The 24,889-nt window shown below is 38.4% G+C and overlaps 1 protein-coding gene across 1 annotated transcript; it reads left to right on the top strand.

Annotated features, from left to right (window-relative positions):
* The first annotated feature begins 17,192 nt into the window (after window positions 1-17,192).
* lrpap1 (low density lipoprotein receptor-related protein associated protein 1) lies at window positions 17,193-23,994 on the top strand. The gene is made up of 8 exons (XM_052127307.1): window positions 17,193-17,452; window positions 17,668-17,812; window positions 19,225-19,355; window positions 19,524-19,644; window positions 20,413-20,568; window positions 20,681-20,763; window positions 20,908-21,084; window positions 23,462-23,994. Exons 1-8 carry the CDS (start codon window positions 17,294-17,296, stop codon window positions 23,528-23,530), a joined length of 1,041 nt encoding a protein of 346 aa, XP_051983267.1. The 5' UTR covers window positions 17,193-17,293; the 3' UTR covers window positions 23,531-23,994.
* The last annotated feature ends 895 nt before the right edge of the window (window positions 23,995-24,889 follow it).

Here is a 24,889-nt window from a genome sequence, read left to right as displayed (position 1 = left end):
TTGAGAAAGTTTTTACAAGCAATTTCATTTCGTTCATCCAGATTAAGTCATTTTCATATTTTCCAACATAATTTAGTTAAATTAGATCAAATCAATGTACAAAAGTTGTTTAAACTCAACTTTATTGGGTTTGTCAAACCCAATTTAATAACATTTATTTTAATTTATTGTCGGTCAGACTTAATTTATTTAATTAATAAATTAATTGTGAGTAAGTGTCAGGACAGTGAAATTGTTGAAATGTCAATTTGATAGCAACTGCTTATAGAGCTAAACAGCACTCAAATCAAACATCACTTGAAAGTGAAAGTTCATCCTCAACCTAAGCACAAGTGCCAATCTTTACCACATTGATAAACCCCAAAATTCCAGCCTAGCAGACACTCTTTTTAAATACTAATAAAACAGAACATTAAACATTAACAAATCTCCTACTATTCTCATCTTGATCAAAAACATAAAATTACATTTAATTTCAACATTTGTTCTCCCTATACAGTCCCATGCAAAGCAATGCTACAAAAATTATTTATGTAGTCTTAACTCAAATGGGATGGTTTTGCACAAGGTTTTGCACCTAGGTCTATAAAATCCAAGATGGCTGTGATATGAGGGGTCCTGTTTTGTATTGCTTGGTGTTTTTATTGACAAGCCTCTCAGTTTGTTTTCTGTGCTTTGTTTTCGTCTTTCAACTTTGTAAGGTCCTTGGACCTTTCTGGATACATGTTATATTTTTGAATTGGGAACAGGTTTGGGGCCCTGCACATGTTGCAACGTGTAGACATTAACACTGTCTAGTAACACCAGGTAAGGAGTGGTTGCCACCAATTGTAAGTTTTTGTTTTTGGCTAGAGTAGGCAGATTTATTTTGTGTTTTTGTTTTCAGTAAGCCTTTTCTGCCTTTTGGTTAGTTGGTTTTTGGTTTTCCTTGTTTCTTTTTGTTGGCAACACTCTCGTTCCCTTTTCACCATTTTTGTGTTTTCTTTTGTTGGATCATAAAATCCTTCAATGAACATTTGTTTCTGTAATTTCATTGAGGAGATTAACACTGACTATTACATTTTTTACAAATTCAAAACAACTTGCATTTGGCACCACACAGTGCACATAATTCACCATAAACCGGAGCTCCAACATACCTATACTTTCAACAGCACTTCCAGCTTCAGCCACTGGGGCAGTGGTTTGAAGATTTGTAAGCACAGACCGATTTCAACTGAAGAACTTTTGACTTACTGTCGTCAAATTCACAGTGAAATCAGTCTGCGTGTCGCTTGGTATCGGTATATGTGCAAGACAACTGCTATTTCGGCCAGTGCAAATAAGAAATTTAAATCTAAGGATGTCTTTTAATCTTAAATTTGACTTTAACGATAAGCGTCTTTCATCAGTCAAGTCAAGGTTTGCTTGAGATTACTTGGCCAGTTTGGCGTAAGTATGGTTGGACTCTGGATTTGCTTTTGCTTGCCTGCCTTGCTTTCTTTCTGGAGGGCACTCCACTAACTTGTATTTTCATTCCTCTGCTCTATTGGCTGTGATGGATTACCACCATGAACTAATCAATACCATCAATACACAGGGCAAGCTATGGCAATGTGCCTCTGCTTCTCTCCCTTATCTCAATAAACAAGCATACCTTTGTATAGACAAGTGAGATCAGGTGTACTTATCTAGTTAAAACAGGGTCTTCAATGCATCATGACCAATTATTGGTGTTAATGTCTAGGTGACTTGAAGTGCTGTTTATATATGATCTTGAAATGTTTCCTATGGTGATAAATGCATTCAAAGGACAGTTCCACAATCTAGTTTTGTGACTAAACCCATTTTTATCACAATGATCATCTTTGGCTTCTTTCATGGTACCTCGTTGCATCATCCAATAATCTCTCATTAAGGCAGTGGGGTTTATTTGTTTGTTTGAAGGTTAATATGAGTACAACATATTGATTGTAATGTGAATGTGCCCTACAATTACTGCCACATTTGTCTCTCTAGGTCAGTCCATCTGCTTGAAGAAATTGAATTCAATGTCTGTGAATATTTAGTTGTCTAACCACTCTCTATTGCTTTACCCTATTCTTTCATTCTTAATCTGTAATTTTCCTTGCCTTCTATTTTTTTGTTCTCTCTTACTAAATACATCCTTTAAACGTTTTATTGATCATTTCTTCCAGCTAGGTTACAAAACATTTTCAAACAGTTTATTTTTTCAAACAGAGAAATTGTTATTCTTTGAAATACACTGCCACAGCAGGAGGGGAAAGAGCAATAATGATTAAACAAGACTGTGGCATTCCTTGGGAGTTGCACGTGCCGGAGGCTTGTGAGCGAAACATTGTTTGGTGAGAATTACCCGCTGTCATTGAATCAAACAGCATGGAGGCATATCATGGTGGGGACAGGAGCACGGCACAAAGGTCACTGGAGAAAGAGACTATTGAATGATTATTGAAAATAAGTTTTTAAATATACAGTGGTACATCAGTGGAATTAGGTATACTAATGGAATTATGAAGCCTTAGAGAATGTTAAGAAGTTTATTGCAGCCTTTTCTGTGAAGGAGATTGTTGTGTGTGTATCTTGCTGACGATGCCAGACATCTGTAAACAAAATAAACCATTTTAGACAAAATGCTGCTGAGTCTACTAAAGCGATGAATGATATGCTTTCTCTTGCACTCACTTCTTACACTCTTTTTCTCGCTCTATCTCTCAAAATTGAAAGAAAACTTCAGCACCATCTACAGGTGATGAAAAAGACCAAGTTAAGAGACGTTTGGAACTGTTACAAATGCTCTTCATTTTACTATAAACTAAGGACACAAATGGGGGGGGGGGACTTTTTGCTTAAAGGAATGAGCAAAAGTGAATGATGACAGAAATTTGCATTTTGATCAAATAATATCTTTAAATCTGAGCTCCTTAGAGCAGTGGTTCTCAACAAGGGGGCCAGGAACCACAAGGGGGCCTCAGCACACTTCAAAGGGGGCCTCAAGATGACATAAAATTATTTAAAATAAGAAATATTGAAATAATTATGACAATTCTACTAAATTCAAATGCAAAAAAAATACTTCAAGATGTATGTCTATTATAAACAGACTCTTTCTGAAACTAGAATAAAAAATTAGCCCTGATTAAGTTTCTAGATCTAGTTTCGGGTGAGGGGCCTTCAAATATTGTCTTGGACAGTGTGGGGCCTTGGAGTCAAAAAGGTTCAGAATCACTGCCTTCGAGGACAGGGCGGGGATCCTTTTTATAATTTTGTGTGCCCACACAATACATTGTGCGATAACCTCGCTATAGTTTGTGTTCCCTTCACAATAAGTTTTGCGTGCCCTTGCAATTAATTTACCATTATTTTTAAACTACAGTAGGACCATATTTTAACCTTCATTTTTATAGTGAAACCATAGTAATAATACAGTAAATATGAAAATTATGGTAATGAAAATTGGTTCATGCTAATGGTTTTACTACAAATACCATGGTACTTGTCAAGTCAAGTCATTTTAATTTGTATAGTGCTTTTCACAACACACGTAGTTTCAAAACATCTTTACAGGAAATCGTGCATTATCAAAAAAATAAATAATGAAACTGTATATAATTACCATGAAAAAGTCTACCCTCTATAGAGTGCTTGAAGTGGAAGAAAAAAAGTGCAGGTACTCTTCTTGTTGGGGGGTATCTGCAAAGACGTGCAGATAATGTGTACCGCCCCACTTCAAGTGCTGGATCTATAGTAAAACAATGGTAATATAAATAGTTAAATGTCTCAGTTACATACGTACCTCAGAAGAACTCTGAATCTTGTAGTGCGGCCAGCATTCGCAATGTCTCGTTCCCTTCATCTCAGGGAACCGAGGTTACGTATGTAAATGAGACATTCTCTTATGACTCAGTACACTTGACTTTGCGTGCTAACGCATATGGAGAACAGAATCCCATCACGCCGCACTACACAACATAACCTTCTAGAGAGGAAACATGACGCCGCAGTCCCGTGGGATGGCGACCTACATGAGTATGCCGCAAGTGAGTGACCCATATGTAGGGTCAGGAGGGGAGCATTCAGAATGGATATATTAACTAAAGTCATATAATATGCATTAACCCCTTCACGAACCCAGTCGGGAAGGGAGTTTATTTATAATGAAAGTGATTGTGACTTTATGGTAAATTACAATGGCCTGAATGCAGGTGGTTGTGTAAAATTATGGGGAACCTGTATTTAAGGGGAGGGGCATAAGTATATGTTTGGCCAATGAAATAACAAGCACTCTAAACAGAGAGGACTTGTGAAGAGAGAGAGACTTTACATCTAGGTTGAGAGGACCATCCTGCTGCAAAACATATGTCTTGTAAAGACACGCCATTCGTCCATGCCCATTAGGAGGCCATGCCTCTCATTGAGTGTGCTTTAACACCAATTGGGCAGATCTTGCCCTGCGACTTGTAAGCCATGGCAATCGCATCAATGATCCAGAGAGAAAGTCTTAGCTTGTAGAATGACATGCTTGAGCCCTCTGGATGTGCAGTTGAACAGGGGGTTTGATGAATTATGCAGTCGGGACCAGGTGAGCTCCAGGGTCACAGTGGAGGTGACTGAAGCCAAGGAGGGTGGCTCCCCTCAGCTTGAATGGCATGCCTGAGCCCCCTGGATGTGCAGTTGAACAGGGGGTTTGACGAAATATGCAGTCGGGAGCAGGTGAGCTCCAGGGGCCGGTTGCACCAGGAATACGTACGTTACAACTTAGCCTAGTTCTGGCATAAATGGGCACTAAGTCACAATTTCCACACTACTAAATATTTTATATTGCACCACAAACTTAGGACGTAACCCTACATATAAACTAATAAATATTTACAGAAGCCTCCGACCAGGAGTAACGGATGGAATAAAAAAACAGGCTCTTTTAATGACATCAATGAGCTCATAATGTTTTGTTTTGACAGGCTTCAGTCCTTTCGACATAAATGATGATGTTGCATAACACGCTTTTAAATTTACGGGAGAAAACATTATGTAAAAAATGTACTTCTTCAGCATGAAACCAATCTAATGGTGCACTTTCCTGGGTACGTTGTCAAGTTTCAACATATACGATATAAGATATTACAATGAATAAATGTCAAATTTTTTCAGCCTGTTGTATTAGTATGTATTTATTGACCCTCATTCATTTTAGATACAGTTTTTAAATATTGTTATTACTTAGGCTAAATATACCATTAATTAAATCTTGCTGATGGTGACTGAAGCTAGGTAGAGTGGGGTCTCATGGCTTGAAGTGATTTCGTCGGGTTTTCACAGGTAAGGTTGTTAGAACCAGGCTCTCCAACCTCCAGGCAAGTCAATGTAAAGCCTCAAGCCGCACATCCTTCCCTCTGGGCAGACGATGGATGCTCTAACAGGTGAAAAACGGCTGTAAAATTTGTGGAGCAGAATTCACCAAGCGTTGGATTGTTCACCCACTAATAGGGATGTGAGCTGGGTTTAGACCGTTATGATACATCATTACATTTTACCCTACTAATGATGTGTTGTTGCAGTAGAAATCCTGCTCATTACGAGAGGAACCGCAGGTTCAGACATTTGGTGCATGTGCTTGGCTGAGGAGCTACTGGTGCAAAGCTACCATCTGTGTGATTATGACTGAATGCCTCCAAGTCAGAATCTCCCCCTAAACGTAATGATACCATAGCACCACGGGACTCTGCCACAGCCAGGTCCGGGTCAGCTTGGAAGGGTCAGGGGCAAAGGTGGCTCGTGGCGCAGGACGTGCACTTAACAGTTTACCGGTGGGTGTGCTCAATGTATCCACGTAGTAGCTGCACGGGGCATAACAAATGCAAGGATTCTTCCTTAGCTGAATTAAATGGAAGAAGACGTGGTTTGTACCTTAGGCACGTAGCCTTTTTTGGGATTTGGCAGTGGCTTTTGAAAGGCCGGGGCCAATCTCCAGACACAAATGTAAGTAATTGCATGTAAGTCACCAACCCGTATTACTGAGGCTAGAGCCAGCAGTAATGCTGTCTTAATGGAGAGCATGCACAAGCATGTGCAAATCAAGAGTCCAAAGGCTAGAAATTGCCCCGGTGGATTTAATCATCTCGCTCCTTAAAGGAACTTTATGATTAAATCATGCTTTGCTATAGTGGCTGCCAGCTTCAGGTGCGTGATTCACAGATATAGTCGCCACGTAAACTGAGCATTGAAGGAGTGAGTCCTGCATCCAATCACTCTTAAGAAATATGAGAATTTCATGTATGGGGCATTTTACTGGGTCTTTGCCATATAAATGACACCAATCAGTGAACACATTCCATTTTACTCGACGGTGCTCTGGCCTATAAAATTGTGTTCATGACTGAATACGTAAGTTCTGGCATGTTCAGCGTGCTTCGTTCAGGGGTCACACATGTAGGTTCCACAGCTTGGGATAGGGAAGTCAGATTGTGCCTTGTGCCTGAGAGAGGAGATCCCTCCTCAGTGGTGTTTCCCATGGTGAGCTGTATAACATCTCTATCATTTCCGAAACCATGGCTGATTGGGTCATTTTGGAGCAACCAATAGGATTGTTTCCTTGTCCTCTCGGACTTTGCATATTACAGAGTGAATTAGGCACACCAGGGGAAATTGTGGGTGATTGCGTCAGCTCCCAGCGGTGCTTGGGACTTCAAGTACCAGAGGGGACAGTGGGAATTCTCCACTGAGGTAAACAGATTGATTTCTGCTTTGCAGAATATTTCCCAAATCCTCAGGTTAGTTTGAGGATGAAGTCTCCATCACTCCTTAGCATGACAATAGGTCCGCAATGTAATTCAGATGGCCTGGGACATATGTCGCTCTGCAGGAAATGGGATGAGGAGGTGACGCATCAGTCTCATCAATGGCGGTGAATCAATTCTGCCTTGGCGGTTTATATACGCCACCACTGTCATGCTGTCTGAGCGAATCAGAACATGAAAGTTCTCTATTTCCGACTGAAAAGCCTTCAAGGTTGGGAAAACTGCCGAAAGCTCTAGGTGGTTGACGTGCCATGCCCTCCTCGCACCTGTCCAGATGCCGGAAGCCTGTTTAAATGCTGAAGCAGTAAGTCTCTGTGCTGGCATAACAGAGCCTCTGATTGGGCCAGTAACAGCCAATAGTCGAGGTAGTTCAAAATGCATAAGCTGCTCAGTTCCATATGGTCGAGAACTGCATCGATGCACTTTGTGATCGTGTGAGGAGCCAGAGACAGGACTTTTAATTGATATACCGTTCCTCGAATGCGAATCTCAAAAAAATCCTGTGATGTCGGACATGAAAGTACGCATCTTTCAGATCTATCGACGCATACCAATCGTGTGGGCAGACGTGTGATAAGATCCTTCTCTGAGTAATCATTTTGAATGGGCACTTTGCAAGTGCACAATTCAAATGTCTCAGATCTCTTTGTTTGGGACAAGAAAATAGTGGCTGTAAAACCCTTTTTGGGTTTGGCAATTTGGAACAACCTCTATCGCGTTTTTTGCGAGGAGACTGGCGCATCTTCGGACGGAACCGTGGAAGAAAGAACAGCATTAAAACCAGGTGACCGGCGTTCAAATATATTTAAGGGTTCGCCACACGTCTGAGTAACGGGACAGAGTGCAATTTGGTTTGTTCATTGTATGATATAATACACTCCCTGCCAGTGGGAAGCGGTTGTGCACAATGTGTGGGCTTTGAAGAGGAAAATAGCACTATATTGAGAATGTGTGAGCGTCTCGTGCATGTTCAGCGAGCGCTGTATTCTTTTTTGCATTTATTGCATTTTTTATTGCATTCATACAAATGTGAGACACAGAAACAACATTTTGAACAGTATTGTGAACAGCAGTATTCCTTTCTTGACAACCAACATTTGGGAGATGGGGAACAGTGTTGTGTGGCTACAATCAAGCCTTCTTCTGAGATGACCCAGAGGGAAGAGGGAACAGCGAGCTCTGCATTCTGCTTCAAAGGGCTGTGCCCGTCAGGAGTGCTTATGCTGTGTAGGGGGGGCTTGTTTCACTGGTACTTACATGGCTGCTTCTATTTGGGTGGCACTGCTGAGGAAGCAGATATGGGGCTTTTGGCCAGGCGCTGGCTCGTAGCAATGCAGAAGTGAGCTGGCTGTGAAACGTTACTCCATTTTGGCATTAAATGTTTCATAGCTTGTGATTGTTGCTGAGTTGCGGCATAAAGCTAGGCAAACTTATCCACATGCTGGAGACCCTGGAGCATCCAACAGAGCAGCTTTTTCCTTGTCAAGCATGTCTTTGAGGGTCAGCCGGATGTGACATTCCAGAACTATCAGTGTTGCCCATTGACTTGCCAAAAGGGCGGAGCTCAAACACCATAGCAAATATTAGAATATTTCCGTTATTGTAGAGAGGTTTCAACAAGGTTGTGTGGAAGGACAACTCCCCATATGCGATAGCATGCAATATCAAGTGAACTGAGTCGTATGGGAACCATGGTTTCTGGAAAAAAAGGAAAAAACAACATGGTTACTAAACTTACTTTTCATAATTACAACAATATTACTATAGTAAACCATGGTTTCTGCAAAAGAAAAAAATGGCATGGTTCCTACAATATTAGCCTTCTATAGTAAAACCATGGTTTCCATCAAAAACTAAACTACGGTGACAGTCTACAACATTACTATAGTAAAACACAAGGTACTATGATACAAATACATGTGGAATAGTGCACATTAAAAATAGCATAGTACAGAAAAAAATATGATGCATAGCCTAATATAAAAAAAATATTTATAAGAAAACATTGGCTCACGGTCTTTTCTTTATTGAAATTATTGCAATACTTTGTTATATTATCCTTTTGAACAATAGCAATGCTAATAGGGCTAATAATTTATTTTGCAATTAGGGAAAATGCAGGGAGTAGATCCCGTTTGAAGAAAAGCAGGACCATGGAGAACATGTTTTTTTTCAGGCAAATTTGTGTAGTTTTTGTGTATCTGTATACAAACAAAATGTCCATCATTGATTTAATAAATAAAACTGGCTACTAATACTGAGAAAAAGAAAAAAAAACATTTCATAATAAAAACAACAATATTAATTATAATAGCAGCAGCACCAAAAGTTTGTCATTACATCGACAGCGGTGGGCATTGACTTTGCATTGTTCATAGAATTTTACTCTTGGTAAAACACTAATGGGGGAACGCTGCTGTAGACTATGGTATTTGTATATTAAAACCATAATGCCCATAAAATTATGATTTATATTACCATAGTATTCATTTTCCTGTATTATCATTATGGTTTTACAACAGAAATGGCCCAGAGACAATTCACAACAGCCCTGATTGTCCCACTACCGAAGAAAGGCGACTTATCCCAAATGACTAACTACTGGGTTATTAGTCTCACATCGATGGCAGCCAAAGTGTAGAACATATTCCTCTTAAATAGTTTTAGGGAACCTATTGACAAGGTTCTAACGAACCAAGCCAGTTTCTGAAGAGGACATAGCTGCAGGGGCGTCGGACTGGGGGGGTAAAGGGTACCGAGTACCCAGGGCCCGAGGCAGGGGGGGCCCCTTAGAAGTCAGTTTTCTATACATACATACTTGGTACGGGGGCCCAGCAAGATGGTTTGTACCCAGGGCCCAAAATTTGGTGCTACGCCCCTGCATAGCTGCACCGTTCAAGTCCACATATTAAGATACCTAATCAAAGGAGCCAACAACAAAAAAACTCTATATGCAGTATTCATTGATTACAAGAAAGTATTCAAATCAATCAAGAGGTCTGTTGTGGCATTTGGAATTCATTATGGAATTCCTGGCAAGATCATACGAGCAATACAAACTCTCTACAACAACTCCAGAAATTTGACATGAAAACTGGCTTACAACAAGTTGACACGCTTGCTCCCTTCAACTTCAAGTATCTATATGATCAGTGGTCGCTTCGAGCTAATCCGACATCAGCGTAAAAAAGTGCCAAGCATGGGCCGCCTTCTTTAAAATGAAGGAAGTTTTTCGCTTACGCACAATCTCAGTCTACTTGAAACGTGACATATTCAAGGCAGCTTGTCTCTCAATTCTGCTATATGGCTGTGAGAGCTGGACCATCACCAAATGGCTCGGAGCAATTCTGAACAGCTATACCATCAGCTGCTACAGAATTACGCTCAGAATAAGACATTCAGAACGAATATTGAATGCTGAGATCTACACCAAATTGAAAATCAAGCAACTAACCAACAGCGTACAATTGCATCAGTTGAGGTATGTTGGCCACTGTATAAGGAAGCCATCAACCGAACTCATCCATCATGATCTATGATCCAGCACAAAGCCATGGCAAGAGAAGACCTGGTAGAAGAGGTCCGTCATACGCAGATAACATAGGGCGGCTGATAAATCATGAGACACCCTCAACAACTGATGAGTTACGAGCAATGGCTGCAAACAGAAAACATTGTGTGCAACAACAAACCCTTGTTTGCAGATGAATGATGATGATTTACAACGAATATCATTGTTAAAATGTGGTTAGTAAAACCATGGTACATTTATTGCGAGGGAACACAAAACTTATTGCATGGGAATGCAAACTGTTGTGAGGGAACACAATTACGCAAAATTATCGCTAGGGCACGCAAAACTATTTCAGAAAAAAATTTAAATAAATCCAGCCCTGTCCTCCAAGGGGCTCCATCAGGGGCAATTCTAGATCATTTAGTTTTAAAGAATCCGGTTGCTAATATTAAGCTCAATTCTCTGTTATTGAGCACACGTGTGCCTCTCCCTTGTGATTGGTGCACCACGTGTTAAGTATTTCATTGATAAGTGGTGACTATAAAGAGGACGCAGTGTTTGTTATCTTCCCTGTAAACTATTTAGTGCTTCTCTTGCATTTCATTTGCAAGAGAAGCCGGATCAACCCTGCAGCTTTGTTCTCTCTCTCTCTCTCTCTCTCTCTCTCTCTCCCGGTGAGTTGTTGCACATTTGTTTTTTATTTTTGTGCCTGGCCTAGGGATGGGCACGAATACTCAGACGTGGCAGCAATGATCAATCATGAAAATTATGCTAGATGGTAATCATGCATGATGTGACTTCTCACTTAATTTGAAATTCAGTGACAATTACTTGACAACTAAACACAAACGGGAGCTTATTTTTAATTTTAAGATTGATTACGTTGATTTTGAGGGGTACATAGATTGTCAGAGACTTCTCATAGCAAGTGTTTTCTAAACACGTTTTATTATAATTTAATTATTTATTTTGACTGTTAATGGATATTTTTTTTAATGAATGTTCGTCACTGGCTATAAATCTCCCTGCCCTGGGTGCCGAAATGTTTGAGTGAAGTAACACACACCTGCATCTCGATGAAATGGGAGGTAAAGATTTCCGCACAAGTTTCCAAGTTATAAATCCGACATAAAGTGTCGTTCCGTTGTACTTTCCCCAGTTTAAAGGTGGAATTTCTGACTCTCTGAGTTGAATGGAACACTACATGAATCAGGCAACAACAATACGGAGCATCGCGACTTCCCCCACAGGAGCAAACTCTTGGGGAGACACACGCGCACCAGGGGCCGGTTATGCGTACATTACAACTTAGCCTATTTGTGGCGTAAATGGGCACTAAGTCACAATTTACGCACTACTAAATATTTGAGCATTGCACCATTAAACTTAGAATGCAACCCTATGTATAAACTTCCGACCAGGAGTAACGGATGGAATAAAAAAGCAGATTGATATTTTATGACATCAATGAGCTCATGTTTTGCGTGACAGGCTCCAATACTTTTTTTTTAACCTTAGAGTTTACCAAAGCTCTTTACACTGTGTCCCAATCACCCATTCACGCACACACACACACACACACACACACACACACACACACCAATGAAAGCAGAGCAAGGTGCTAGCCTGCTATTGGGAACAACTTCGGCATGTGGAGTCATGTGACACTTCGGCATGTGGAGTCATGTGGGCCGGGAATCAAACTGCCAACCCTATTTTTTCCAGCCTGTTGTATTACTATTTATTTATTTATTGTCCCTTATTAATTTTAGATACAGTTTTTGAATATTGTTATTTACATAAGCTAAATATATAATTAATTATATCTTGTTTTATTACGTATCATATTTTAATGGGGATATAATTTATGACACACAAGGTTTGACCATTAACCGTAACAAGATCAAACTGAAATTCGAGGCTTTTTAACACTTCTGTGTACAAATTTGAAGGCTGTTTATTGGATCAGTACAGGTAAACGTCATATTATGTGACTACGCATTACTTTACGGAGAGCTTACGACCTACTAGTTATGTTTTGCCTTAAGAGCAGGTGGTGCAACCAAATTAAGCACCGACTTAGTTACTAAGCACTTGTCCCAATTGTCCCAATTGATGTGAGAAATTACGCACAGCTGGTGCAACTCTGTCCAGGCATGTAGCAGTGCACTCAACACGCTGCGTGTGTTTCAAAGAAATAGACAGAGCTCAGATAAATGGAACAGAATGCAGCGTCTTCAAAAATCACATAACGACAAAATATGATGCTTTATATTTGGATTATTCTGCCTTTTTGTACGTTTTGTAACAGATTATTTTATAACAGCTTATAATAATGAAAATACGAGACACTGGAACTACAAGACTCAATGCAGCAGCCAAAGATGTTTGTCAGACTTGTTATTATATATACAGTTATGTACATGTCATTGCCTCTCGATTACTCGACGAGTAATTAGTCAGAGTACTCGAGTAGACAAAATGACCAAATGCCCATCCCTATCCTGGACCCAACAGTGCCAATATGAATCTGTATATGATTAGGTTGAAGTGCGTTGATGTTGTGATCTTGGTGTATAAGGGCCTTTCTCACTGCAGGTAAGGCATTTATTTGGGCTTTAGTGGGGTGGTTTATAAGGGTTCCAGTTTTATATTTTGAAGTGTATTCAAAATAAATTGAACTGCAGTTGTATAGCTTTTGCTGCTGTTCCTTCATACCTGTTTGTTTACATCTGTTCCTGCATGCTGTTTCATCAGAGTCTCTTTATTGTTTTTGCCAAAGTTGTTGCACTATATTTGTCATGTTTCTGCATTGTTCTGAGCAAAAATGTGGGAAAAAATACCTAATTATAAATAGGATAAATGTGTAGTGTATGTTGTTCCAGAAATAAAAACCTGACAGATACACATACAAAATATGATTTATATTGAATGCTTGTCAAATAAGAGCAATATCTAAAGAGTTCGCCTCAGGTGCATTTAATACAGCAGAAAATCTGATCCAGATCAAGTTTCGTGTTAACCATGGGCTTTCATTAGCCAGCGCTTGCAAGGGACCATATGAAAATTCCACCCATAGTTCTAAAACTTGGAGGTGTCCAAGTATTCATTAATTAATTAATTAATTAATTAAAGGTTAAGTTATGCGTATTTGACCTGTCTTGCTTGACCTACTCCGAGTGGGATTCGAACCGGGGTATTTGGCATGGGAGGTGGGTGCGCTAATGAGGAAGCTAGAGGCTACAGCCCCTAGAGTCACTCACTAGTGCTCCTCTTGAGGCCAAGGGAGTTTACACATACCGCACAGCAATGCAAGGCAGTTGCATTGAAAACTTGGACACCAATGACATTTTAGTACAGTGAGTGGACTTTTCAGATGATCTCGAACCATAAGCAAATATATATTTATATAACTTAAATTCAACTTTGAGATGATGAGAACTTTGAAAATGATAATACCACTCACTCTTACCATTTTTCCTCTTAATAGTCCCTAGTGATCTGGTACATGCCTGCTCTGGAGTTTCAGAAGACATCCCAACAATGTTTCAAATTGTGGTCAGATGTGCCAAGATACCAAGGTCTGCAATCAAAAGACTTCTCATAAGAATTATTTCAATATGAACTCATTAAATTCTACCAAATTACCTGAGCAATGGTATCTACATTAATCAATAGCTCAATATGTTTAGTCTGTGTCAACAATCTTCAGACAGTCTTTTTTATTTCTCCTATGGAGCTTTCTGGGGATATGTCTGAGACAAAGTTAATACTTGAAATTGAACTGAGAACTCCATTGAATCTCCTCAGCTAAGAAAGTTATACCTCTGAGATTAGCTGTTTAAGCTGGTCTGGAACCTTGGGGTGGCGTGAGAAGATTTATGGCCTGTCTTAAAGACTCTGGGTGAATATTCTGTCTAAAAGATTTGTAGGAGAAAATGCTTGAAAAAACCATTTGATGATCTTTCAGTACTGTGTCTTGTATCATGTTAGTTATGTGAACCAATGAGTGGCTGCTCTCCTATAACATCTCTTAGCTGTATAATGTTTTAATGCTCAAAACAGAAGTGGACAACTTGTCCTAAGAATGTTCCCTGGTCTGTTTAAATGAAGACTAATGGATGGAAGAGAACATCTTTAAATGTGATGTTTGCTCGCTTAATGACGATGTTGTTCCCATTGTCTGTGATTGAGTATATTCATTAGGCTCAATGCGCCCACAGACGTCTCTGGCAGTAGAACACAGAGGCCTTTGACAATCTCTGTTGCACGTTAATGGAATCTGAACTACGTTAAAGGTCGACAAACAGAGAACAGCGTCAAACTTTATGTAATAGAATCGCTTGAGGGTGCAGTTTTCCTGAGGCTTGCACAGTGCCCTTTATACTTGCATTCATTAACAATGCTATATGTGAAAAATAAAATAATGGGGGTGTGGGGGGTGAGTGAACATGAACGATAATGAGGCATTTTTTGTGCAATCATAGATTACTTTGATTTATTATCTTTAGAGAAATGTCCTATGAGAGTATTGCCATAATCAGCTATATTTCCCCAGTTTTACTGATTACCAACCTACCGTTTTGGACAAATCACCTGAATATTAAAATGTAGAATTGCTACATTGTCACCACTGCCACCACAGCATAAAAACAGTATTAGAGTAAAACAAATATATTTTCTAGAATCCATGCCAAGAATTTAATTACATTATTGAATATTCTCCCTAGTTATATAACAAGGATGTATCGGCTGCACTCTTTAAATTGAATGTGATGATGAAGTTTACTTGCCAGTTCTAGTTTTTTTGTGTTTTGTTTTTTTAGCGCAGTATTCACGGAGAAATTAGTCCAAATCACATGTGCATTTATACATTCCTATTATGCTTGCATTACAGTTTTGTATGTGTGTGTGTGTGTGTGTGAGTGAGAGAGAGAGAGAGAGAGAGAGAGAGAGAGTATGGGGGTTGGGGTTACTTGGTTATACACTGACCTCCTGTGACCCGAGCGTGATTGCTGTTTGCAAAAAAAAAACATTCTAGAGCAAATAGTTTTCCTAATCATTGATGTCCACATATGTGTGTGGACATCAGTTGTGACATTTTAAATAATACCAAGCTATACAAATTGTGATTTTTTTTATTTTAATTTTTATAATCAGATTGTTTATTATGTTTCCCGGAGTTTCGTGTTTTTGAGATGTTACAGACAGTATAGCTGATTTTCTGTAAAGCTGCTTTGAAACAATGTGTATTGGGAAAGTCAAACATGTTGAGTGGTCCAAATGTTGTCTGTAGACTGAAACTGAACCTTTGATAGGAAGTTTGGATTGAATGCTCGCTATTTAGTTAATGACTTAACCTCCAGTGTGCTGTCCTACGAGGCTGAGAACAAAATTGTCCCCAGAAGCTAAATATGACAAACCCTCTATTTGAAAAACCATTCCTACTGTAAATAAATGTTTAATGAAAACATCAGTTTTTGTGTGTGCGCACACCAACAGTTAAACATAATATTTTAAAATAAAAGTTTTTGTTTTGTACAAACTGGCTTGTCAAATAAAGGTGGCTGTAATTGTATTCATTATTGTAATACAAGGTCCAAGTACATCTCCATTGTAGGCCTATATGACATGCATGATATCACGATAGTGAAGATTCTGTTAACTAGGCGTTAACTAGGTTCAAAATTTTTGTCAGACCTTTCTGGTATTGGATGTTGTATTAATTATTTAAGAATAGAAAAAAATGCCAAATTGTCAAGTGGATTGTTAAATGGATATTATGATATTTTAGCCTTTTATTCAAGTGGTTTTTATTTGTGAGCTTTTGACAATTTTGTACTGACACAGATCAAACACTTCTTATTGACCTGTTTCAGTGATACCACTTTTTCCATGCAGCCCAAAAAAAATATATAATGATTTTGATCCAAGTCCTTGGAAAGGTATATACAGGACTGAGGTCAGCACAAATTTTGCCAAATTTGACTTTCGCGGACATTTAAATACATTTGATCAACGATTAACCTCTGTCTGATGTGTGACCGTCAAGTACATCATTGTAAACATCTCACATTCAGAAGTTACAAATGCTTTTGGCTCAGGTAACTAAACAGCAGTATCACCTTTTCAAGATTTATAAATAAAAAGACACATTTACAAAAAAATTCGACTTTTGCAGCATTCCACAGCACAGTACATTGAAAGGCATGGAATTTTGGTCATGAACATGGCTGCGCTGTAATACAGTGATGTCACATAAAACAGAGTACTACTCTACTTCTCCAAAAGGAGTTTTGAGTAGAATCAGTGATTCCACTCCTACAGTGACCAAAGTTAGTGCAACCTTAGCCACTTACTTAAAGGGATAGTTCACACAAAAATTTTATAATTTTCATCATTTACCCATCCTCATGCCATCCCATGACTTAACCGTGTATGACTTTCTTTCTTCTGGCACAAGGGTGCCAATATTTTTGGCCACTACTGCAGGAAGCTGGAACACTCATCTTGTAGCCCTACAGTTGAAAATAATGGCTACATTTTATTTTAGTGGTTCAACAACTAAATAACTCTCAATCATAAAAAAGGGGACTGTTGGCGATGATTTAAAGTGATTGTGAAATCTAATCTAGTGGGCGACTAAAAATTTTTACTTTTGCCATCATCTGGCAGCAAGGGGGCTTCCCGTTATTATCAATGCGTGGACTGATCTTATTTGCTCAAAGTCCCTTTACCCGTTGTTACTAGGTTTACGAGCAAGCAGCGCTGTTTGGGACTTGCAGTCTTTTAACCTCGAGTCTCTAGTTCTAAAGCGCGAATTACCAAGATATTGAAAACTACAACCCCCATGATGCAACACAAAAGAGGCATGTGAACGGCATATGATTTTTCACAACGCTTCCTGAATACCGCTGCAGATGCTCTAGAAAACATTACTCCGTTTCTCTACCTTTTTTGTATAACTAATTCGTTATACAAAATGAAAATGCACCATATAATTTTGATTTCTTTCTTCATTATGGGGGCTATCGCCGGGAAGTACTCAAAAGAAATTAATGAACAAAAGGCATCTGAAGGCAACAGTCAGGTGGAATTTAGGATTGCCAAACTTAATCAGGTTTGGGAAAAGGCAATAAGGGTAAGTAATGTGAAAAATTAATAAACATTTAATCTTTCACTTTTCTGAAAACGAAGTGATGATATTGGACCGTTTTAATTGCTGCAGATTGTCCTTGTCATTGTGTTTACGTCTTAAACAAGCATTTTTATTATCACTCAGGTCTTATTTCATGTTCTTTGGGCATTATAATGTTACTCACTGAGACTGTCCACTATCTGTTCTTTCTTATTTAGATGCAGCTTGCTCCGGTGCGACTGTCAGAACTACACAGTGATCTAAAGATCCAGGAGAAAGATGAACTTCAGTGGAAAAAGCTAAAAGGAGAAGGCTTGGACGAGGATGGAGAGAGAGAAGCCAAGCTCAGACGAAATTTTAATAGTAGGATTTTACTGTTAAACATGATTTCTAGGGTAACAGAAATCCAGGAGTCAGTGTGCTAACTACACTGCCTGGCCAAAACATTTTTTTTGCATACTTTAATAATCCGTTGGACCGCCTTTAGCTTTGATTATTGTATGCATTCATCATGGCATTGTTTCGACAACCTTATGCAACGTCACAACATTTATTTCTATCTAGAGTTGAATACAATTTTGGCCAAGATCTTGTATTGATGACGGGAAAGTCAAACCACTATGTAAAGTCTTCTCCAGCACATCCCAAAGACTTTCAGTGGGGTTAAGGTTAGCACTCAGTTTTTGACAATTCATGTGTGAAAATGATTCCTCATGCTCCCTGAACCACTTTTTCACTATTTGAGTCAGATGAATCTTGGCATTGTTGTCCTGGAATTCCTGTGCCATCATGGAAAAAATCCCTTGATGAGATAACCTAGTCATTCAGTATATTCAGCTGTCTTCATTTTATTGCCACATAACATTGCTGAGCCTTGACCTGACCAATTGAAACAACCCCAGATCATAACACTGCTTGGGCAATATGCGTGAGGGGTGCATACCCTAATGAGCCCATCGCTTTGGAATAGTGTAAATCTGGACTCATCAGACCACATGACCTTTTTCCATTGCTCCACAGTCCAATCTTTATGCTCCCATGTAAATTGAAGAAGTTTCTTTCCAATTAAAGTGGCTTTCATGAGGCCACACAGCTGTTTAGTCCCAATTCTGGAAGTTCTTTTCGCATTGTGTGTGTGTGGAAATGCTCTTGCTTTCACTATCTAACATAGCCGTGAGTTCTTCTAACAATTTTTTACAATGTGACTTCAAGCGTTTAAGTGACCTCCGATCGAGATAATTCAAGATGTTTTTCCGACCACATTTCTTTCGTGAAGCTGATGGTTCACCACTACCCTTCCAGGTTTTAATAATGCATTGGACAGTTCTTAACCCAATTCCAGTCATTTCAGCAATCACCTTAATGCAGGCCAATAATGTGCCTCTTCTGAAACACAGTAACATCTTTTCAACGACCACATGATATGTCTTCCGACATGGTTGTTTAAGAAATGAGAAGCTACACACTGCATCAGTTAGGGTTAAAATAATGGTTACCAGCTGAAACATTAATCACTGCAATAATTATTCAAACACAGGCTCTTATGTATCTGCTTATTTAAATCCAAACGGTGACTTTATTTTGGCCAGGCAGTGCATTTCATCAGGTTTATATTTATTATACCTTAAAATCTGCATAATAGGATAGCTGAAAGGTACAATGACAGCCTCATCTTTAAAGGGAAATGTTGTTATCTTTATGATGTAAAGCAAAGTGGTGACTAAAGTTACTTTAATATACATATAACAAATAGAGAACTTAATGTGCTTGTGCAGTTATTTTGGCAAAGTATGGAATGGATGGGAAAAAAGACACACGGACGTTGGACAGCAATAGATTAAAGGATCATGATGTTAAAGAGGGAGATACATTTGATGACCCCAGATTGGACAAGCTGTGGAACAAGGTGAGCTACATGTGTCCAGAGAAATCGATGTGAGCAACTACTGGAGTGTGAATGTTCTACGTTAAAGTTGTTTTGTAATGTTTGTAACTCATTTGCAGGTTTACAAGCACAGCACTTGCTCTCATAGCTAACTTTGCTTAAATATTCTCTATGACCTTTGATCGTCAGGCCAAAACGTCTGGAAAGTTTTCTGAAGAGGAACTCCAGAGCCTGCAGAGAGAATTCCTGCACCATAAAGACAAGATTAATGAGTACAACATTGTCATGGATACTGTCAGCCGGACCGAAGGTAAAAGTTTGGTGGTGCTAAGATAATAGAAAGCAACAGTATGGTTCCAGAAGTAACAATCCTAAAGCGATTATTTATTTATTTATTTTAGCAGTAACATATACATAATAGACCTTAAGTCAGACCATAATCTCCAAGATTGGTTTTTAAAAAGCTGTGTAATTGCTGAATTCCTGGTGAAGAACTACACTACCCAGAATTCTGAAGTGTGATCCACCAATGAGCAATCAGAGATATGAGGATCAGGCAAAAAAAAACAACAACAACAAAACAGCATAAAGCATTAAACTTTTTTTTTTTTTAAGTACTGTTTTGTTTCAACAATTTTTATTTGTGATTAATCTCTGAGATGGTTTGTTTGGTTCGAGGCTAAGAACTATTTATTGGAGATTTTCTGTAAAATCCCTATAGAGAAAATTAATTGTCAAAATTCCAGAACCAAGGCTGCTGTAAAACTGTTGCTCTTTAGGAGCTCAAAGAGTGGTTATAACATCAGGACCTAAACTAGTACTTAGGGTCAGGAGTAAAAATATCCTAAAATGTGTCAGGATCCCTTTTTACTGATTGTTATCTTTGTCAGTGGCAATGAGAGTTTCTGTATGACACTTTACATAAATGCTTTCAGGTTGGCCTTTTATAGATGTTTTGTCAGTAATTGAGAAAGGGACTGTTATAATTTGAACCTCCTGTTCAGATTCTCATAATCTTTGCCTCAAAATCTCAGAACAGGATAAATACATCTCTCTCTTGCACCATTCTTTCTCTCAGAGATCCATAAGAATGTGATCACCCCTCTGGAGGGTGAAGGGAAGGAATATGTTCTCCATCAGAAACATTCAGATCTGAAGCAGAGAATGAGAAACCTTAACCAGGGCTTTGAACGGCTCCGCAAGATCACCCATGAGGGTTACAGTGCTGACAGCGGTCCGTACCTTTGCTAAGATTGAATCTATGTTTCATAAATTAATTGCCTCATGATTTTCTGATGTATGATGGAAGAGCTTATCTCTCTTTTTCATGTCTTTGCCTATGGCAGAATTTAAGGAGCCACGAGTCATAGAGCTTTGGGAGATGGCGAAAAGATCTAATCTTACTGAGGACGAACTTAGCTCTCTTAAAGTAAGCTTGACTTACATTTAATATATATGCAAAAATAAACACAGAGAAGTAAAGAAAAATTGTATCTAATAGTCTATTCTCAAAACATTGGCATGACAGTAGCTGGTTGACTCGCAGTTGTAATTCTTTTAATCTTTAATTTAGGAGGAACTTGGACACTTTGAAACAAAGGTGGAAAAGCATCAGCACTACCAGGAGCAGCTGGAACTGTCACATCAGAAACTGAAGCATGTTGAAGCATTGGGTGACAAAGAACACATAATGAGAAACAAAGAGAAATACAACACTCTTGCTGAGAAAGCACGAGATATGGGATACAAGGTAGAGGCTCTAACTGGGTTTTAGAATAACAGTACTCACATTTTAACAGTAGTCATCTTTCTTTTGAGCAAGTAATACAACATTTTAGTCATTACATTTTTATAAACCTACATTCACTCTTTGGCTGAACTTGATTCAATCATGGACATTGGTTCCACATGTTTGAAATTAGTTTTCATTACTTAAAATTACTATGTAATTGAGGTCGGCCGATAGTGGGTTTTACAGATAACTAAGGTGGGAAAACATGCAGATAGCCAATTAATCGGATGATAGGTTTAAAATGTATATAATATGAATGAAAACTTTACACTCAATGTAAAATAGTGCTGAACTTTAGTAAGTATCACTTTCTTCCACACTGGTATCTTCTTTAAAGCCTTTACCATCTGAAATTAATGAAAATATTACAGGTCAAATGAGTATGTTAAGAAGTAATATAAAACACTGCCTTACAAAGCTAGATAGTTGATGTATGCTTCACTACTGACAATATTTATTACTGTATTGTCATATTATTGTCATATTAAATATATTAATGATGTACAAGAAAGGGAGAGATAAAAAGGGATGATAATAATAACTATAAAATAAAATCAACTCAAGTCTTGTCTTTTTAAAGGTAATTTTAGAATGCCATCGTATATATTAAATGTGCCCTCACATGAACCCATTCATTAGATGGCACATAGTTATATAATACAATATCAAATTAATATTTCTGATGTATATATTTTACCATGCCCTTATGTTTTTTGTACATAACTATGTCGTAAAATAAGGAAGCTTGGACAGAAGTTCATTTTGTTAGAACGGAGAAGTTTTGGAAACTTTCTAATCAAAAAAATATCAAATGTAAAACTGTTCACGTGCATTCACACAATGTAATATGCTAGTGCTTGGTCTTCTGAAGCAAGTGAACAGCCGAGCAAAAGCAAAAACTCAGCAGCATATTCATATAAAGTTGGCATTAATGACTGATATACTACTGATAATTATCTTGTAAATCTGCTTTGCAACAAAACCTCTTTGGAGTGTTCATGTTTATAACCTGACTGGAACATATTGGACACCCCTCAACCCTGGAAAAAAAAACTCAATGGTTCTGCATAAATTCATAAGTGATTTTTTTATTCAAAACAGCGTATTATGATAAAAGGTTGGCAGTTTTCATCCTGGACTTGTTGTAACCTTGTTCTAACCATTCGAACAGATAATGTTAGCGTCCTCTCCACCTTGTCTGAAATGCGATTCTCCAGTGCAATGATTAGTTAAAAACAAATTAATTATCAAACCACCTTTGGTTGTCTCAGATGACTGATTTATTGTACTATGACAATAATTAGAATGTGTATTGTATACGTACCTTGGCTTTTCTCTGTCGATGTTTCAAACTCACTTTTGAAGCATCCTCTATAAATAGTCTAGTCACGTTGCTAATTACGAGTCAGTAATTGCTTTTTATTCAACATCTAGAGAGTGCTGTTTTATTGTTAAAGCAAGGAGTTTAGACTGTAGAAACCTCCAGCGCCAGACACAGAAATTAAACCAAAAATAACGAACGAAAACTACTGGAGTTGTATTTTCTGAAAGCCGATATTTAAAAACGAACTACTGGTCCGATTAATCAGTAAATCCGATATATCGGTCAACCTCTACTATGTAATCTCAACGCAAACCCTTTCTGTAGAAAGAACCTAGTTGAATTGGGAAAACCCAACAAAATAAAATGTGTCAGTGTAACTCAAATAAATCTCTTTTATTCCTTCATGTAGTAACTAGTGAAAGAGAATGTTAGTATGCTTAATTACATGCTGGTTGTAAGCACTATTGAGTGTAGTTTAGTAACTTTGTTACGGTAAGTACAGCATTTGCTCAACGAAGGGAGCAATCAATTTCATGTGCGACATCTACCTGTCCTCATTACAGACATAATAGAAAGTCTTCTAAATCTCAACATAACAAAACATAACACTAACAAGTATCCCCTTTTGTATTCATCTTACTCAAAAACACATAAAATAACACTTAATTTTTACATGCATGTACTCCACCTATCGAGTCCCATACTAAGCATGCTGGAAAATTGAAATCCCCTGCCCAGTTTTATCATAAACACCATAAAAAGTATTTATGTAGTCACAACTCAAATTGATCATGTAAACATCCATTTGACAAATTTAAGCCTTCCGAGGTCTTTGACCCATTTTTAAAATGGTTCTAAATGGGTCTGAAAGATCAGCCAGTTCAAGGAAGGGTTAAAATTTGTGACTAAATGTTCTTAAATTGTGTTGCTTTAGTTCATTTGAATTAAGTAAATTGAACAAGCTTTGATTGTTGAAAATTGAAACTGTGTCACACTGTTCTTCTTTTATAGATGAAGAAACACTTGCAGGACTTGATGAATAAGATTTCCCGAAATGGATTGCAACACAATGAACTCTGATTACCATTTCTTTGCCACCATGACAACACTACTACAAATTATAATCATTCAGAGGTCACACATGCGGTTTCTCCCCTGAATTCTAAAATGTTTTCCAATATTTATGATTTATGAGTCTTAAAAGATAGGGCGTTAGGTTTAGCTGTTTGAATTGATAAGATTGGTTATTTGGTAATTCTTGATACTGATTTTTAATTTTTTTTTCAAAACAAGTTTGTAAATGGTTACAAGCAGCTGTATTGTGTTATTGCTGAAATCATCAATATTTTATTAATTGTGGCCAAATGTATGTATATTTAATAATACAACTTGCTAAACTTAGCAAACATACTAAAGCATGTGGAGCATCCTGCAGTCATGTAGGCTTAAGAATTTAACATTCCAGTGTGTCCCAAAGAGACCACATCAAAATTTATGAGATTTCACTAACACTTTTAAAGCTTTCATTGCAGCAATTCTCTTGCAAAAAAAAAAAAAATAAATATATATATATATATATATATATATATAGTATCTTTTAGGGTGCAGGATAATACCCCTTCATGAAATATGGGTTTAACCTCTTTTAACAGCTGAACTTCATAAATCCGGGGAGACAAATGTGTGCTATAATGGACAAACCTAAAAGGACTAGACTAGAAAGGAGAGAGAGAAGACAAGCTCAGAAACAACTTTCATGGTTAGACTTGGCATTGCAGACCTTGAGTCGGCTATTATACTGAAGAATAACTAGAAGATTTGGGTTTCTCCTTGATATCTACCTTATACATCTGTATCAATGTGAGTAGCTAACTGTGACGAGGAGGAGGGTGTGGTGGGGCCACACGGGGACACGCCCGGCACTGAATTGTCCTAATCACCCGCGAGGTGGATAAAGATGAGCCGGAGGCGCCAGTTCAAGAGAGACACACACACTGCCGCTGTGATAAACAAAATGTTTGTTTAAGTTGATTTATATAAAAGTTATGTTGACTGTTCTGCTGGTTGCTGAACCCTGTTACATTGGTGCCGAAACCCAGGAAGGAGGAGGGATGCGCTGTTGTATATTCCTTGCCACTGCCGTCCACCAAGGGAGGAGCCACGGCCATCTGCCAGGGGACGAAGGAGTCGCAGCCGGGAGTCAGAGAAACTGCTGCCATCCGCCAGGAAGGGGAGGAGCCGTTACCATCCGCCAGGGGTCAGAGGACTGCACAACAGCATATCTCTCTTCCTTCCCGGGTTTCAACCCCAATGTAACGGGGTTCACAGGATGGGCAAGGAGTTGGAACTGGCAGAAGATTCAACATAATTTTAATGACATTAATGAACTTAAACATAAACACAGACACACACACAGCAGCTGCTTGTGTCTCTCTCTCT

Source organism: Xyrauchen texanus, chromosome 5, assembly GCF_025860055.1.
Source record: "Xyrauchen texanus isolate HMW12.3.18 chromosome 5, RBS_HiC_50CHRs, whole genome shotgun sequence".
Taxonomy (NCBI): Eukaryota; Metazoa; Chordata; class Actinopteri; order Cypriniformes; family Catostomidae; genus Xyrauchen; species Xyrauchen texanus.
The sequence above is the reverse complement of the archived record's forward strand: the minus strand, read 5'-3'. Positions and strand labels throughout refer to the sequence as shown.